At 37.3% G+C, this 17,413-nt stretch overlaps 1 protein-coding gene across 5 annotated transcripts in view; it reads left to right on the top strand.

Moving 5' to 3' along the window:
* Nucleotides 1-17,413, top strand: part of STX18 (syntaxin 18) — a 72,604-nt gene that overhangs the window by 52,434 nt on the left and 2,757 nt on the right. For 4 of the 5 annotated variants that reach the window (XM_052780484.1, XM_052780488.1, XM_052780487.1 and 1 more), the window contains 5 exons: nucleotides 2,172-2,287; nucleotides 6,831-6,919; nucleotides 14,822-14,880; nucleotides 15,687-15,756; nucleotides 16,314-17,375. In XM_052780484.1, the coding sequence (XP_052636444.1) occupies nucleotides 2,172-2,287; nucleotides 6,831-6,919; nucleotides 14,822-14,880; nucleotides 15,687-15,756; nucleotides 16,314-16,565 (586 nt within the window). In that variant the 3' untranslated portion in view covers nucleotides 16,566-17,375. Of the gene's footprint in view, nucleotides 1-2,171; nucleotides 2,288-6,830; nucleotides 6,920-14,821; nucleotides 14,881-15,686; nucleotides 15,757-16,313; nucleotides 17,376-17,413 lie in introns of those variants that run through there. The other variant, XM_052780485.1, reaches the window with a different exon arrangement.

Raw genomic sequence — 17,413 nt, 5'->3', positions numbered from 1 at the left:
TTATGTAATATTGGAGGATACTGGAGATTGCCTCTTTTTATGGATGTAAGAACTAGAAAACAGATGTTGCCCAGGTGGAGTCTGTATGCATTGCAGATATGATGTAATGGCTAAATTGTCATTTAAATTAAAATTGAATTTAAATAAATTACAGGGCATAAACCAATCTTTATGATGACTTGAAGAAAAATTCTCTTTTTTCATATGCCTTCAACTAGTTGATTTGTAATTTCCCCAAGGATTTCAGCAGGCACTTTATGTGATAATAAGAACATGTTTCATCGCTTAAAAGAACTAGGCGTTCTTTAAATAGTGCATCCCAGGCATCTTGTTCGTTTTTAATTGAAAACTTCATACATTAACCTACTGTTCAAAGTAAGGACAACAAACAATAAAGGAATACATTTCTTTAAAAGTAAATTAATCCTAGTGCAGTTCTTCTTTCCTGCAATTTAGTCAACTTAAAACAGGAGCGTATCAGACAATACTGAAAAGTTTGCAGTAAAAATATACTTCTTTTATATTGATAAGCTTCCTAAGCTCTTCAATAAATTGCTTCAGTGTTATAATTTTCTTACATAAGTTGCCTTTATGTATTAACTTACATTATTTGATTAAAAATTTCTGCCAATTACATAGGACTAGTTCCCCAGAATGAAAAGCTGAGAAATAGAAAAACAAGCAGCGTTTTCTGTAAACGTACTTCGTTGTGATTTTCAGTTTTTATGTTTATTGGTATTCAAAATTATATTTCATTTCAATTTTAAACTTCCTTTTCCATTAGAGTGTCTTGTGAATTATGTATGTAATTATTAAAATTAAGCTGATATTTTTATTATCTGGGGAATTGGTGTTTTATTAGTATCAGACCTAGTTATTTGAACTGCAAGGACATCCAGATAAGTCTTTTCTTCCTCATTATTAGGCAAGTTTGGGACTTGAGAGGGAGGAGATGAGAGAAAGAGTTCTTTTTTGCAAAATTACCAAAAGCCCAGTACTTGCAGGGGTTTTAGAACTACGAAAAGTTCCCTGTTACTGTTTTTTCCTGTTTAAATAACATAGTCACTCAGTGATGACTAATGCATTATATTCTGTTTTTCTCAGAATTTTCTAATTATGGGTTAGAATTTAGACACAATACAAAGAAGGAAAGGAACACAAAATACAACACCTTCTGTTAAGCAACAGGGGAAGATTGCAGATCATAATGAGATTAACTGTTGATTATATTTGAGAGGGGAGGAAGTGATGAAGGTGGCATAGGAGGTGATTCAGCCCATTGCTTTTTGGTTTTTTGTTCTTTAGCTTCTCTAACAGCATAATTGCTAAGCATTTAACTGTCTAGTATGTAGCAGTTACAGAATTCATTGTAGACAACAATAAACCACAGAAGTTTACTGGAAAAAATATTGCCACCACTTTTAAACTTTTTTTGGTGCCACAGCGAAACATGCTTGACAAGTACTTAATATATAATCAATGAACATGCTTCTCATTTGTTGCATTGCCTTTGTATTAAAATTACATAGCAGGGACTTAGATGTAGTATATATCTGTCCACTGCATACGTTTTTTCTTTTCCTTCTAAATGGTCTGTTATGTCTTTTGGCACACAAAGTAAGGATCACACTCATTATCATTAAACTATTCTTTAAAGCTAGTTAAATAAAAATACTTGTTTTGGGAAAAACTAATTCTGTCATATTTTCTTACTTTTCCTTTATGGTAATCAACAATATAAAGTAAAATTGTAATTATTACTTGAAAAAAATAAAGTAGTGGTTGGTGTTGGCTATTGCTACTAAAAAGAATTTTCAGTATGACTAAAATGTCGTTTGTTTGCTTTTTTTAAAATACATATATTTTAATACACTGGATTTTTGAAAGGAAGTTTAATAAAATGTCTTGTATTTCTATGCTATAGCCTTCAAAATTCTCCTCAACTCTGAACATGTAATGTGTTATGTTCAGGAATACTGTTCGTGCTTTCTTTGCTTTTGTAACAATATCTCAGTGAAAGTTGCTAACTACGTTTTGTATCTTGACTGGGAAATCTTTAATATGAAGCTTGCAAGAGTTTAAGTGTCAAATTTAATAATCTGTGGTTGTTCTCATTTTAGAGAAATTCAACTGTGTAATATCAGTTAAATTATAGGCTCTTGTGCTTCTAGGTCCAGACTTGAGCCTGAGCAGAGCACTGTGTCCAAATCACCTCTTTCCCCTGAAAAATCTTCACAGAATCCTTTAGATGATTCTGAAGAAAAACTTTTTGCTGAGGAAAGCAAAGGTAAGAATAAACCATAGTTACATTTCACTTTTGTGGCAAGGCCTGTCTGTTACATTACAAGGGCCTGTTCCTGTGACTTGCACCTTTTCTATTTTCATCTTCCCTGAGTTGATCAGGCTTTTGTGAAGCACATTGTGAGACTGAGGAAGCAAAATCTTAAACTTTTTGACATGCTTTTTCCAACCAGCTAAAAAAGTCTTATGCCTTGCTGGATTCCTCATCCTCTCAATAAACTCTATGTGAACTCTTTCCTTTTTATTTATTTTTATCAATATCCATCTACTTATTTTGAGATCTGTCTGATTTTTCCACATTCCTTTCACTGATGGCAAGGAATTGGAAAGTAGCTCAATGACTTTCTGGGAACATTTTCTAGTTTTTTAAGTACAGAGACCTTGAGTTGGACACTCCTACAGTAGGAAGTTGAAGGTAGAATATGCTCATAGAGGGGAGGTTACTGGCTGGCCAGATGCAGTAGTTTTGGGGATGTTCTCCACAGCATTGAGTTTACCTGCTAGAAGGATTACATCTCATCTTTCAGTGGGCAGGAGATAGGCAGAAGTCTGAAGCAGTATTTCTGACCCCAGGGTCATTTCAGCTGGTGCTGTTCTTGACAGGACTGGTGAACATTGCTTCTTATTCCTTGGTGGCCTGCTTCTGAGGGCAGGGGACGTAAGTCCCTTCTCTTAGCTGTTTCGGTCTGTCCTGGGGTGTGTATGCTGGCAGAACTTTGTTGCAGAGTGCCTTTCAGAGTACCACCACTATGCAGATAATTTCAGGTTTCACACCTAAAGAGAAGTCTCATTTCTGTGATTCTGGAGTTGTTTTCCCTGGCTTGAATTCTCCTGCTTGTGCTGTCTACAGGAGTCCAAGGCACTCTGTGATTTACAGTGTGAACTTTTTTTAATTTTTTTTTTTTTTTTTTTTTGAGAGAGAAACTATGAAAGGTGACATTACCTTAGGATAATACTTCATCAAGATAGAAGAAATGCACTGGATGGCCACATTATTCTGATAATCAGTTATTGTTTCTTTGGTGATTATTAAAAGAGTAAAGTTCCTCTGGTTGGTGGCTGTAGGGCCATACAAAGGGTGGATTCACATGAAGTGGATGCTCCATTTCTGGATGAAGACTAATACTGAATTACCTGACAGTGTGTGAACGGTTTCATTTTCTGATAGGGCGTTGCTTATCTTCCTAACCAGTTTGTACTTCTGCAGGCCCTATCAGTATGCTTCCCCCCGCCCCCAACACTGAATTTATTGTAAGAAGTAAAGGCTTTGATTATGTGTCGTTTCTAGTGCTTACTATGTTTTTATAGTATGTCTTAAGTGATGCAGCACATAGGCACATAGATGAGTTTCACCTTAACACGTTATCAGTGTTTTGCAGCTGTGAGCTAGTGCCAGCAGAGAAGCAGCAGCGTAGTAGCATCTTCATTGACCTGTGCTCTTTCCTTGTTACTGAATGTCTCCGCAATCTCTGAAAATGTGCACTCCCACCACATAATAGTGTCATTACAATTTTTAGCTGCAAAAATCTGTGCTACACTGTGGAAAACGCTTTTCTTTGCCTTGGACACAGCAAACCAGTGCAGTAAACAGAAGTGAAGCTTTGTTTATTGCACATTCATTTTGATTACTCCAGTTTTCACTTTTATTAGTTTATGCTTTAATTTTTTTCAAGAAAGTAGGGTTCCTGTCACGTAAGTGATGCTGATGCCATACTTACAAGGGATTGCTGACTAGTCTTTGAGAAAACTATGAAACTTGTGTATCAAAATAAATCTGTCTGAAGCAGTTTGTAAATGCACACAGCCTGTGATTCCTCACATAAGAGTAAGTCTTAGTTGCTGCTGCTTATAGAAGTCAGCCTTGAGACTTTTCTGGTAGGTGGTTGTCAAAGCATGGAAATAGCGTGAACAAGATGACTAGGAAACAAGAAGCTCAGTTTAAATCTTATAGCCTTTGGGTTTTTTGTTGGTTTTGTTTTTTTTTTTTTTCAAGTAACTTTTCAGATTTTTAAGAAACTGGAGAAATTAACTGCATTTAGAAAGAAACTATTTCATCCTCAGGATGTTGGTGGTTTAGAGAATGGTCATCATTGGTATTTATGAATTAGCCATCATCAGCATGCCTGGCTCCCTTGCATTAAATATCTCAGCTGTAAAGATAGTTCTTCCAAGAGCAGCTTGTGGTCCTGTTCTTAAATTGAACATTATGATGAACAGCTGAATGTCCTGCTTGGCGTGCTGAAGCACAACTTGGGTTTTGTCTTTTTTTTTTTTGGCAGAAACCAAAGCAAAATGTGATTACATTTGTTTTGAGGCAAAGCACCTGTTTATATTAGAATTATACTGGACGTGCCTCATGGTAGGAAAATAGTCTCTCTGGAGACTGCTTTTATATGCTGACAGTATTTATCTGCATATTACAAATTGGCATTTAGTTTATGGAAATAAATGTAAATAATGAGTAGCTTTTGAACTGGTCGACAAGCCTAGCAGCTGTCTCCTTTCAGCATGGAAAAGGGTTCACAGCATTTGATCATTACTTTGTATCTCCGTCATGGGTTAACTACTTCTCTTTCTGCAAAAGAAGTGTAGTTTGGCTTTTGCTGGGTGAATTGTAGAAAAGCATTAATGTCAGGTCCATGAAAGCTGCAGAACAACTTTCCCAGTAGCCAGAAATGTACCACAGTGACAGGAGGAACCCTGGGGAGATACATGTTTCTTGCTTACCTCTTACCATAAGTGTATTTGCTTATTAGCAATCACATTGGATACAGGTGCTGGTTTTTTAACAGTGCTGACAGTGCCTGAAAGTAATTGGTTCCTCTGGGATAAAATAGGAATATATCCCTTTTTTTTTTTTCTTCGGTCCATAAACTAATTATCTTCTTTTCTTTGAATCCAGTAAATACTTCATTATAATTTTGATATAATGTAAATACATTGATTACCTAAACAAGTAAGTTTTGTGTTTCTGTGAAATAGACTTGAAATACTGAAGATACCCCATGGAAAACATAGAGATGAATCCTTTCTAAACAATTTTAAAAGATATTCTTGTTTTTATTTGTTATTACTTGTAAGAAAGAACAGATCTATTTTTGGTTGTGGTTTGGGTTTTGTGTTTGTTGTTGTTGTTTTTTTTATTTACTATATTCCTTATCCACATCCCTCATTTATAACATTGTCATTGTTTTTATGTTGTCAAGCAAAATAACATTTATAAAGGAGACATAGACAGCAATGCTCTTTTATAATACTTATTTTTCAATAGTTTTCACAAATATTATAGTGAAGGATAAAAGTGAAAATTTCTCCTTATAATCCTTTTCATATATTTGTTTATAAATAGGACTACTCCTTTCAGAGGCTTCCCGAGTCAGTATCTGAATGATGGTGCATCCGCGCTGCTTATGCATTTGAAAAAAATTAGGTTTAGAAGGTTTTAACAAAACAAATGAAAATACTTATAAATGCCTTTTAAAAAATGACTGGGTTAAATAGGAAGTCTGAAATCTATGAAAAAGTAAAAACTTTCTGTATTTTAATTTGCAGCCTGCATCTGGTAAGTCAAAGCAGGTTCAGCTTTGATCCGTTTATGGGGTGGTGCAAATCTCTCTTTTGGGTTTTGTAAAAATGCCACAGCCAGTAGGGAAAAGAGAGGACCTCTCAAGAGTGCAGTCTTATCATTGGGATTTTAAACACTGATGCTAGAACAGCTTCAGAAACAGTAGGTTCCTGTTTCTTTTCTTTAGTTTCTTTTCTTTCCCATGCTAACTTCTGTGTCTATAATCAGAAGTATATAATTAAGCATAAAAATAAATCTTCCAGAAGGAAATATCCCAGAAATAGCCATTTAAGATCTTTTATGCCCAACTCCTGCTAAGATTTATGCAGATTAGCTTTAATCAAAGGGGAAGTGCTATTGAAATCAATGAAGCAGCCATGATGTGTAAGGGTTAGTTTGTGGGATCAGATCTGATTCCTGTTGTATGCAGGAAGACGCCTTGCACAGTGCGCTGTAGGATTTGCACTGTAATACGCAGTTTGAACAACAGCGTGAGGAAATTGAGCTCGTCCTGTGAACTTTGCTCAAAATGTCTTTGAGATTCTGTTTTTAGTCTTTGGAATGAGGAGCTGGTAGTTCTGTCAAGTCTCATTGGAAGATAATAGCTTTGCATATAGACTGTTATTTTGAAAACTCTGTGTTATCTTCTGTTAAAAAACAAATGCTACAGTATTTTGTGCCCTAACAAGTCTTAGTGCATTGCGAGTTGTTTTACATCCTTCACTGTCAATATATTAGTGCAGCTCCTCGTAGTTCACAAAATTAAACTCATGCGTAGACTTTTGTTCCAGTTTAGAAGTTAAATGTTATTGGTGTAATTTTGTGCTGTAAATATAGGGTGAATCTCAGTTAATGATAATGAGATATAACAATTTCATCAGCATTCTGAAATGGATGAAGAATGATTTTCGCTCTACTATTCAGTGTCCTGCATTGTCTCAAGTGTTTGGTGGTTCTTTTACAGACAGGAATCTGCCTGATGCCCAAAGTAACCTTGGATTATGGGGGGACGGCAAAGGTGAAGACGAGTTGTCACCTGAAGAAATACAGATGGTAAGTATATATTGTGTCTTATTGTCCATTTCATTATATTTTCTGCTGTATTCATATGTGTTAAAGTACAGATTCACCCGAACTCATTTTCAACTTTCATTTTATGCAGAATAATGCCATAACAAGATACACCTTTTGTGTATGGCTTCCTGGTTCTTCTGGTAGCAGCTAATATTTAAAAGTGCTTCAAAATACATACATAGAGGCATGAAATTATCAATGATTGAAATTAGAATTGTTTTTAAAATTACAATTATGAGTTCCTTTTTTAGTCAAGAAACAATAGAAGTCAAGTCAACATCAGAAGACGCATTATGAAACTTCTGAAAGAATAAAGTGTTCGCCATTTTTTGCTTGGACTATTTCTAGAACACACCTTAAATAGTTATACTATTTAAGTATAACTATGAAGTTATACTTCATTTTATTACTTTTTATTTTTTTGGATTATCAAAATCAGATTGGTTTACTAGAAGAAATAGCTACAAGCTTGCTGTTGCAACAGAATCTCATGAATTTTACCTTTTGTTCATTTCCCCATTATCAGCACGTTTATGTATTGTTTGATCCAATTCTGCTTACAGTTGAACTGATATACTACAAAATTTCTGACGTAGGCATGATTGCTGACAACCTGTATGTTAGACTTTTTGATATTCCTAAAATTTATTGTTTTGGACATGGCTCAAAATTCTTAGAAAATCTCTCCACATTAGCACCCATTGCCTTATTTTATATAAAGAAGGAAAAACTGATTTATAACTAGCCAGTAGATGTGCAATTTTCAAAATGATGAACTTTACTAAGGCAAAGGGCTCCTGCAGTATGAATATGTGAAGCTTCCTTGGCAGCGATTAGAGATCTTCCCAAACACAATATGCATCACTCTTCCCGCCAGCGATGAGTAAGTTGCACATAATTATGGCATGGTTTGTCAAAGAGAAAAGGTTCTTCAGAGGCTGCTCTTGATGCTCTCATGTTGTCCTTGAGTGCCAGTCTGAAATCTAAAGGCTTACTCCTGCTTTCTTTTTAAAGAGAATTCTTTACATATTTTCATTCTTCTGTGTTTAGGCACAATATTATTAGCCCCCTTGCTGTAATCTTCCAGAGGATCAGGAGGGAACAAGCATCAGAGGTGATGGCTCTGACAGCGTTTACTAGTAACTGACTACTAAATGTTGGATTGCTTTTTGTAGGCCTCACACTGTTAATTAAGTTTTACACATTACATCCCGTGCCATGGTACTTTGGGAATAAATACATTCCTTTTTCATGAAATCCTTTTACACTTTTTAGAGTAAGGCCCCAGATACCTCACGACTTAGATGAGTTGCTGAAGTCTGTGAGTTTTGTTCTGTTTCTGTTATCGAGTGAAGAAAGATAAACATCTTAAAATGCTGATTTTTGCCCGCCAATAATTTGAATTTTTCCCTGGAATAAGTTCTCTTTATTGACTTGTGAGGGGGAGTGATTCCAGGCTTAAGTAAGAGAAAAATTACGTTCATAGTTTAATGCTTTGAAGGATTTCTAGACTCATAAATTGCCAATCCTAAACCGCTTCATATTAGGCATTCAGACAGCTCTTCCTAGGGTAGAACCAACAGGCACTTTTTAAAAATCCATTATTATTCTTTACCCATTCAGAGCTCTCCTGTGCTATGCTTTTTTTATTATTATATATTTTAAAAACTTTTACTGGTTGTTTTGCACTGATTTACTTCTGTTGTGCTTTCAGGAGTTGCACTTCCTGTGAAAAAGGGTATAAAAATAACACCGATGTTCCAAATTAAATGAACTTTTAGCTCAGACAGACTATAATATGTCCTTATTCTTAGCCTACACAGTTCTGCCTATAGCTTGCAAGAAAATTTATACTATATAACAGTGCCTTGATGTCAGTGCCATGATTAAGCTTAGAAAAATTACTTCTGCTGGAAACTTTAGATGTCAGCTTAGATCAGTCTGCTCCGTGGGAAGAGAGACACAAATGTACTAGTCTGTTTAGAGAAGCAGAAGATCAAAATGCTACCAAAATAAAAATAACATGTAGTCCTATATATATTAATCCACTGAAGTATTATTACTGCTCTTGTGCCATAGTTTGTTCTTAAATTTCCATGTGTGAATTCACATTTAAAATTTATTTTTATGTGCTCTCAGTACTTGTGTTTTAGTACTGACACTAGGAAACCAGATTTGAAAAAAGCATACAAAGGGAAGTTACCGCTAGAATAGCCTCCTCTCTGCTTATAATTTATTCTGAGTTTTGCAGAAATCTGGTTCTAAGGTGGATGTCTGAATCTCCTGTTGAATCTTGCTGTGGCTCCAATCTGACCCAGAGCTGTTCTCCCCTGTTGTAGCTCACTGCAGGCTGACAGTATGACCACCAGCAGTCAGGGCTGTCTGTCTCACACGATGAGTCTATGCTTCTGGCACTGTTGTGAAGAAATACAGGCTTACTTTCTACTTCTCCTAAAAATGAACAAGCGTCAGTTACTCCCACGTTATGCCTTGGAAGGAGTCTACATTCATTATGATTTAAAAGAAAAGTGAGTCAGCATTCACGGCAGTGTTAATACAGACATTTTTTTTCTTTCTCCACCAAGTTGCCAAAGCGAGCTGATTGTTTCTAGTTATAGTTAATGCCCCCCAATGAGGGTCATTTCTTGTCAGGTAATTTTTTTACTGTTGGATTGGATTGCATATTATTGGAGTTGTCAAACTGTAAACAGAGTTGTATATTTGTGTAATACATATATGTGCACAGTAGAGTTTCAAATGTAAATGTTGCCACTAACACGTTGATGCTCAGAGCTGAGGAAGCCATCGGTCTGTTCTGTGGACCTAGCGTGATTTTTTTTCTTCTTTTTTTAGGGTTTGGGGGTTTTTTTTCTGAACACTATAATTAAATACTTTACAAAGGCTAGGGATGTATGTGGTGACTATTCCACAGCAAAACTGCTCTTTCAGTGTATTTTTGAGGCAATTTATAGCTAAGAGTTGGCCTTTATTAGTAAAAGTTGGATATTATATAATTGTACTCTTAATGGACTTTAAAGTCACTGGATCCGTTATTCTAATCTTCAGGTAAATTTGGGTTCAAGGTGCAAATATAGGTGTAACTAGCAAATAATTTGAGTATTTGAATGTGCATTCCTTTTTTCATTGCTCGCATAAATCCTTCATACTAACTTAGCAATATTTAATGACTTCATTGTGCTTTTAACGCAGGAATCAAAGCATCTTTACAAACAAACCCTCACCCTTTAGTTAATTTATTCACTCAAAGGACAGTTAATTATTTCTCCTCTGCATTGTTTGCTGTTACAGAGAAGTTAATTTCTACTTTTTTAAAATTTGACTTGTGAAGAGTAGACCAGCTGCATTTAAGTTACTCAGAAAATCCACCAGTTCTCAGAAGAGGGTAGGTTACAGTGTAGAAACTGCTGTGTTGGTTTTAAATTGGAATGTGTTGTGTCAAATCATACTTAACAATTCTCAATCATGGTTCCATGATCCTTCCTGGGGGTAAAATAATGAATTAAAGCCCTATCATATTGCTACAGCAGCAATTTCTATCAGTATTTTACCCACAGGAGAGAGCTTTACATTGTTCAAAATGGTTGCAGGCTATTGTATGATTTGCACAATAAATTTCAGTTTATAACCCTGAGTACAGGTATATTAATGGGTTTTATAGTTATTGTGAGCAGATGTCTTGTGGTTGCATTGAGTGGGAAAAAATCGGGCTCTGCTGTTTGAATTGTGAAAATACCTTTTTCTTCCTTGACTGTATCTTTTTTTTTTTTTTCAGTTGGTTTTGTCTTAAATTCAGGTATAGTACATATAATGACTTCTCTCATGGGATAACAAAAAAGAACTGATCATTTCTTCTTATGCATTAGATCTTTAGACATACCTTAGGCAGTTTGTCACTTTATGCCATACTTTGGTAACAGAATATTTCACTGTCATAAAAGAAGCTACTTTAATAAGCCATAAATCATTGAGCTATGCTGATAGCTAGCATTTGGTTTATGTTCCCCTCATGTAAATCCCTTTGTGACACACTGGCATATGATGTGTTCTGCGCTCTAACCTTTTGTTCAATTGACTGTTTTAGCATATCTTACCGCTGTCTGTGCCAAGCGGTCCATCAGCCATGATTTCAAATTGCAAAAATAATTTAGCAGTTTAAAAGGCAATCTGTGCCAGTGGAGGGTTTTAAATATCAAAGGGACTTTTGAAAGAATACTTTCTCAAGTGGATTTGTGCTATTTGTAAAGGATTAAAATCATTCACTGTTTCTTTATTGAAAATTTGCCTTCTAAATTAGTTATCATCTCATTTTTACTAAGGCAGCAAAATAGGGAATTTTTGATGTTGAATATTTGTGCAGAAATACTTATCCTTACAGAAGTTGGAAAAACAATTACAGTTTGCTGGCCCCATTTAGTCACTTAAGGACCAACCAGTCAACTCGGTGCTATATCTCATGGCTCTATTTCATTGCTCTGTTCCTTGGCTTTGTTCTGAGGTGACTCTACTAAAACCAGAGACATACAGTGGTGTGAATGCACAAGTGCAGTGATGAAACACCTTTAACAATCTGCCACTGTAAAGTAAATATAACTGTATTAGTCAATTATATTTTAACAAATGCTCTGCTCTGTAGGAGACACTACAGACAACGGTGACAATGGCACTTGAATGTATTGCAACACTGATACTTTTTTATTTAACAAAACCACTGGATCTTTAGGGTGGAAATCAGTGGGACTTCAGGGAGCTGTGCAGTATGTTCCTCTCTGTTTCCCCTGAACCCATGGGGCTGGGCTCCTTTCCCAAGGCCTCCACCCCACAGTGAAGGTGACAGTGCCTGACAGCCTTCCTCCTCATCTGTGATCTTGGACCCTCTGGAGTCCTTTAACCAAGGAGAGAAAGCTGTTCTTAGCAATCACACAGACAGTGAACCTCTAACACAAAAAGAAATTTGTATTTTAAAAGAAATAAAAAATCATTTTTCATTATTTTTCATGACATAAATTGCCTATGTCAGAAGACTAAACCTTTTTCTATGAGATTCACCGTTACCCTTCTTTAAACACACCTGTCATTTCACACTCACTTCTGTGAAATTAAATGTACTGCGTTAAAAATCAGAAATTTGTAACCTTTCCCCCTAAGTCATGCAGGTTGACGTTTAATTTGCTGTTGGCAGAAAGTCAGGTACTGTTTTTCCAAGTGTCCTGATGGGCCTGAAGCAGGATGAAAAATGTTACAGCACAAAGTGTGGGGGACAGTGGTGATGGTGTGGGGTATGAGAAGGAGGGAATGAAGGTGAAGGGTATGAAAGGTAGCTTGCCTCTTCTTATTTTCTTGCTTTTCTGTTGGGTCTGTGGCAGTGCAGAAGTCTTGCTCAGCTCCTGCTACCCACGCTCCCTTAAGCCAGCCCTATCATCTGGTCCTGTGGTAGGATTCAGTTTACTAATCTACCAGAAAACGCACAAGGAAAAAATGGTTAGTGAGCTAAAATGTCATACCGTGAAACCAGATGAGCAGCAAGCAGCACTTGCTTGACTGCATATGCGGGGAGAGAGAGAAGAAGGACAAATTCCTTAGTGGCTGCACTAGATCTTTTTCACTTCACCCTGAGTAGTCCACACACTTTATTTCTTCTCTGTGTTAGTATTATAAAAGTACTTGATAGGGCAGAAGTTTCAGCTTGAACATTCTGTATCATTTCAAGGGATGCATACATCAGCATATGAAGTAATGCGCACGAGGAGTTGCACAAGCTGTATAAAGATCTTAGGGATAGAGATGCTGGTGGCATGACTGGGGCAGGGTGGGGGTCACAGTGGTGAGCCAAAGATGGTCACCAAACAGAGCAGTATAATAATGTTAAATTATTACAGACTGGCTCTGTGAAAGAAGCTATGTGTCAGATGAACTGTATGTCATATTATAGCCCCTAGTTTTCATGTTGCATTTTAATGACAAACTGCGTCGTTGTTTAAACTACTTTGAAATACTAAGTGCTTCATTTTCAGCTATTTCAGTAGCACTGCTCTAAAAGCAAAATGCCCATTTGCCTTTCACTGAGGTAACATGACCCTCGGTGTCATAGTAATTCCCTGTGATTCAGTCTTTTTGCCCCCTCCTTCCTTCTTTTGCTTTTTGCACAAGATGATAGTTGTTTCCAAATACTTACTATCTTCTCTGGGCAACACCTCCTTTTCTTGCAAGCTTAAGCTTTGGGTGTATGCTCAGATAGTGAGCAGTTCCTATTGTACCAACTGAAAACCAAGTCTGACTTGTGAGCAGTGCTGCTCTGTTGGCATTTTCATCTTTAACACACTGCTCTGTCTTAAAAAGGATAACGAGACCTTGCAAGGTGACTGAGGGGACTGCTGTGCTTTTACTGCTAATGAAATTGTAATGTGATTGAATTATGCCAAAATCCCAGTGTGTTATGAAGGCTCATTCAAAATAAGGAGATTAACTGAACTAGAACAGGCCTTGCTGTCTTGCACAGCTCCCGTGTCGAATTCCTTGCATTCTGAATCCTGTTTTCTGGTATTTGCACTGCTGCATGTATCACTCGGGTTCGTCAGAGGTGTGCAGCAGGTACTGTTTTCAGCGAAATGAATTTCTGTACAACCGCGTAGACCAGGTCTTTTCCAGCGTTGTGAGAAAAGTGCAAAGATCTAGTCAGTCATCTGTCTCCATACCACAAAGGTCCAGCTGTTACTGGGGCTTTGGCCGTGTAGAATTAATTGGCAGAATACCCTGAATACGCTTCCCTTCCTTCTGCCAGAGTGGGACTTGTGACCCTTCCAATACAGGGTGCTCTGCTGTCCCTGACGGCAGGAGCCTTTTGGCTGGGGCTGGGGCAGGCCACGGAGCAACCCGAGAGCGTGAACGTACTGCCCGGAGCCCAGTGGCTGTGGGGCGGAGAGCTGCAGGCCCCCCTCGGGCTTTTAACCAGCTGTAGCTGGCTGCCAGACTGCAGGGTCAAGCTCGAGTATTCAGGCACCTTGAAAATCCCAGCTCAGCACATCCTAAAGGGTTCTTTCTAAAACACAGTCCTTAACGATGCTGTTTCCAACCAGTTCCACTACAACATGGGATACCTTTCTCAGCTGTGTTTTGGCTGTGCAGTTTTTGTGTCAGCAAATAGTGTCATTATACTTGCTGCATGATCACTTGTCCTGTAATGAATCCCAAATGATCTGACAGTCAAGTACATCTGAAAAGTCAAAGCTCATTTTCCTGTATGAAGTCTTCTATATATGCTTGTATTTGAAAAATGTAGTGCTGAAAGTATATTTAAACGTTTCATTGACTACTGATGAGTTTTAAATAGAAGAGGTCTGCTGGAATAACTAAAGCCAATGCATTTGTAAAGCATGAAGTACTAGATGTCAAAATATTTCCTATTGTAGCAAAATCTAAAAGCTCTTAACTTCATGCCATGGGCAGTACATGAATAATGTGAAGGACATTGCAAAGATCTCATGAAGAGAATCACATGCTTTCACAAGCATGAAAGCCTTCCCCACTCAAATTTCTAAAATAATAAAAAGGACAGGTTTAATCCACTATATTTTTCCTTACTGCAAAGTAACTTGAGCAAAATCTTCAAGTTATTTTGGGGTTTGTTTCATTAATGGGAAGAGAATGACGAGTGTTACAATGACTGGTTACAAATAAGCGGATTCATATTGTTTATTTAGGCCAGTATTAGTAATTCTTGGAAGATCTTTTTAGTTGAGACATACCGTAAATATATTGCAAGGAAGGGTAGAAGTTGGTTGATCAGGGGTGGGGGTTGAAGAAAGTTCTCTGAATCCAAGCATGTGAACTCATGTGTGTCATTTCCTTCTTCCCTTCTTCCAGTTTGAACAAGAGAACCAGAGACTTGTGGGTGAAATGAATAACCTCTTTGATGAAGTCAGGTACAGTTTTCTGTGAGCACACCAGTCCCAGAACCCACACACAGTACATCTGCTGCAGGACACCTGGCTGCCTGAATTGTAGTGGTGTGGTAGAAGGAGGGATGAAATAGGAGTGCCCAGGAAACAAACTGTATGAGTTTACACATTGTGCTGTCCCACAGTGTAAAGAATGGTTCTGAGTGACACACGGACTATCCAAAATAGTACTGGTTAAATTTGGACCGTTTATGTTCTGTCTCACTTATCTAAGTTTAAAAGATTAGTTTTCCATTCCTATGACGTTGTCTGCTGCATATACAGACAGCAGGAGGGGAGGTGCAATCACTGACCCCCATGCAGAGACCTCTCTTCACGGCAGAGCAGCGGTGCCGCTTGCTCTCCACTCGCTGTGCAGAAAACTGGAATGGCTAACTCAAGTGAGAGCTTTACTTTTGGATTATTAGTACTAGGCAAGGTGAATTCTGCACTTCATAGTAGCATATAAAATGTCAAAATGAACTACTTAGGGTCCACCATAGATTTTGTTACATTAGGTGTAAGAAGGAAGATAGCTGAAACCCTTGCAAGTGAAGGCTGGTATCTGCAAATTTCTGGGTGGTGCCTTTCCCAGAGCTTCACTGCGGGCCGGTTGTCTTCCAACCATGAACTGTCAGAGCACCAATCACAGGCTATTGCTGCGTAACAGGCGGCTAACAAAATAGCCGTGCCTTTTGAATAGCCCGCTTACCGGGTTGGAGAATCTGAATCTGCAGGAGCAAGAAATGTTTGCACTAGTTTCTAATGGAGTATTTCTGTTCTTTGCCAAGACAAATTGAAGGAAAAGTGGTGGAAATCTCCAGATTACAAGAGATATTCACTGAAAAAGTCTTGCAACAGGTTAGTATTATTTAATACTAGAGCAGCAAATACAGTTGGAAGATTTTCTTGGGGGTATTTTGGTCTTGGTTGCGCGCAAGATGTAAACATAAGATTAATGAATCTTTGACGCAAATGTGAAGGAAAATTTTTTTTTTTTTCAGATGTGAAATCAAGATATTTACTGTTGTTACTTAACAGTATGTACTGGGAATGGAAAATGCAACATGTGTGTTAGAATGATCCCTCTGCCTCAGAATTAGTGTCCTGTTAAATATGTCACTTAATAGCATCTTTTCTGGAAATGGTGGCACCTCTTCCAAAAGAGTTGGCAAAAATTAGGTTAGATTTGATTCTAGATAACTGGGAGACTCCCTATTGATCTTGGTGGTCTCCGTTCAGGCTCATAAAATCACAGATAAATTACAACTTAATTGTCTCCGTACCTTTGCATCATTGAAACTAAGATGTTAGTAATACCAGATTTTATTTCTGAGTTCTGCTTGTTCCCAAAGTCCTTGGAAGTGTTTTTTCCTAACATACATCACTGTTTCTCAATTATTTTTTTTTTTTAACAGGAAACTGATATTGACAACATCCATCAATTAGTTGTGGGTGCAACAGAGAATATCAAAGAAGGCAACGAAGACATACGAGAGGTAACGCTTCTAAGTTGTGTTTTAAACTCACTTGTTTCTCTTAACTTTCAGTTTTGCCCAGGTGTTGCTTTAAACAGCACATGTGAGCTCACCCAGAGTACAGGTGCAGTGTGTGCTGGGGTGTCGGGACATGATTTTGGAAAAATTGTACAAGTTAGTGGAGGTTCTTAATAGTTTGTGTTGCTTGTCTCACTAACCATGATTTGAATAGCTATACAGGTCTGCAGAAATCTACTTGGCCTCACCTGTGTTTTAAACATGAATGTCACCTGGCATGCATTTAAGCACCTGTGAAGTTTGTTTAAAAAAAAATGAAGAGGGGGAGAAATTGTAGACTATGAATGAAAGACAGTGCTGAAATTGTTGGAACTAGAGTTAAATGCTGAGTGTTAGCAGAAGACTCTCTTTACCATACTGAATGCATCTTGCATGCTCCTAGTAAACAAATCTATCCCATTGTCTTACTAATTAGAATGAAATGATGTTTTCTTTCAGGACCTGAGATTTCAATAAAAAGAGAGTTCCTAAATTAGGCTACTGAGTAAATGGCTCAGTTCTTTTTTTTTTTTTTCTCCCTCCTGAAAGCATACAGAGTATGTAGCTCACCCCTGAGTTACCTTCTGCTCAGCTCTTCTGAAATGTGCATCAAACATGCATGAACTGATGTTATTTTTGCCACAATTTTCACATTTGTAGGTAAAACTAAGTTTCCTAAACTACGCTGAGAAACAGTAGAGAAAGGTGACAAATACAAAACTTTGTCACTCACATTAATGTTTGTATTGCATTAAAAAGTCTATTCCACGTGTAAATCTGAAAAATGAGAGAGAAAAACAGGTCCCCTGCTATATGCCAGTCTCAGTTTTGGGAAGGAGAATCAAAGAAAAATACTTCCTATTCTTGTTCCTTGCCCTACTTGCTCTGAGACTGAAATAAGTGAATGACAGTGCTAAAGCAACTTCCAAAACTAGCTGTCAGGTTTTGGGGTTTTTTTTGTTTTTGTTTTTTTTTTTTTTGTA

This window comes from Harpia harpyja, chromosome 2 (genome assembly GCF_026419915.1).
Source record: "Harpia harpyja isolate bHarHar1 chromosome 2, bHarHar1 primary haplotype, whole genome shotgun sequence".
In the NCBI taxonomy this organism is placed as follows: Eukaryota; Metazoa; Chordata; class Aves; order Accipitriformes; family Accipitridae; genus Harpia; species Harpia harpyja.
Note: the sequence above shows the minus strand (reverse complement) of the source record. Positions and strands in the feature narration are given on the sequence as shown.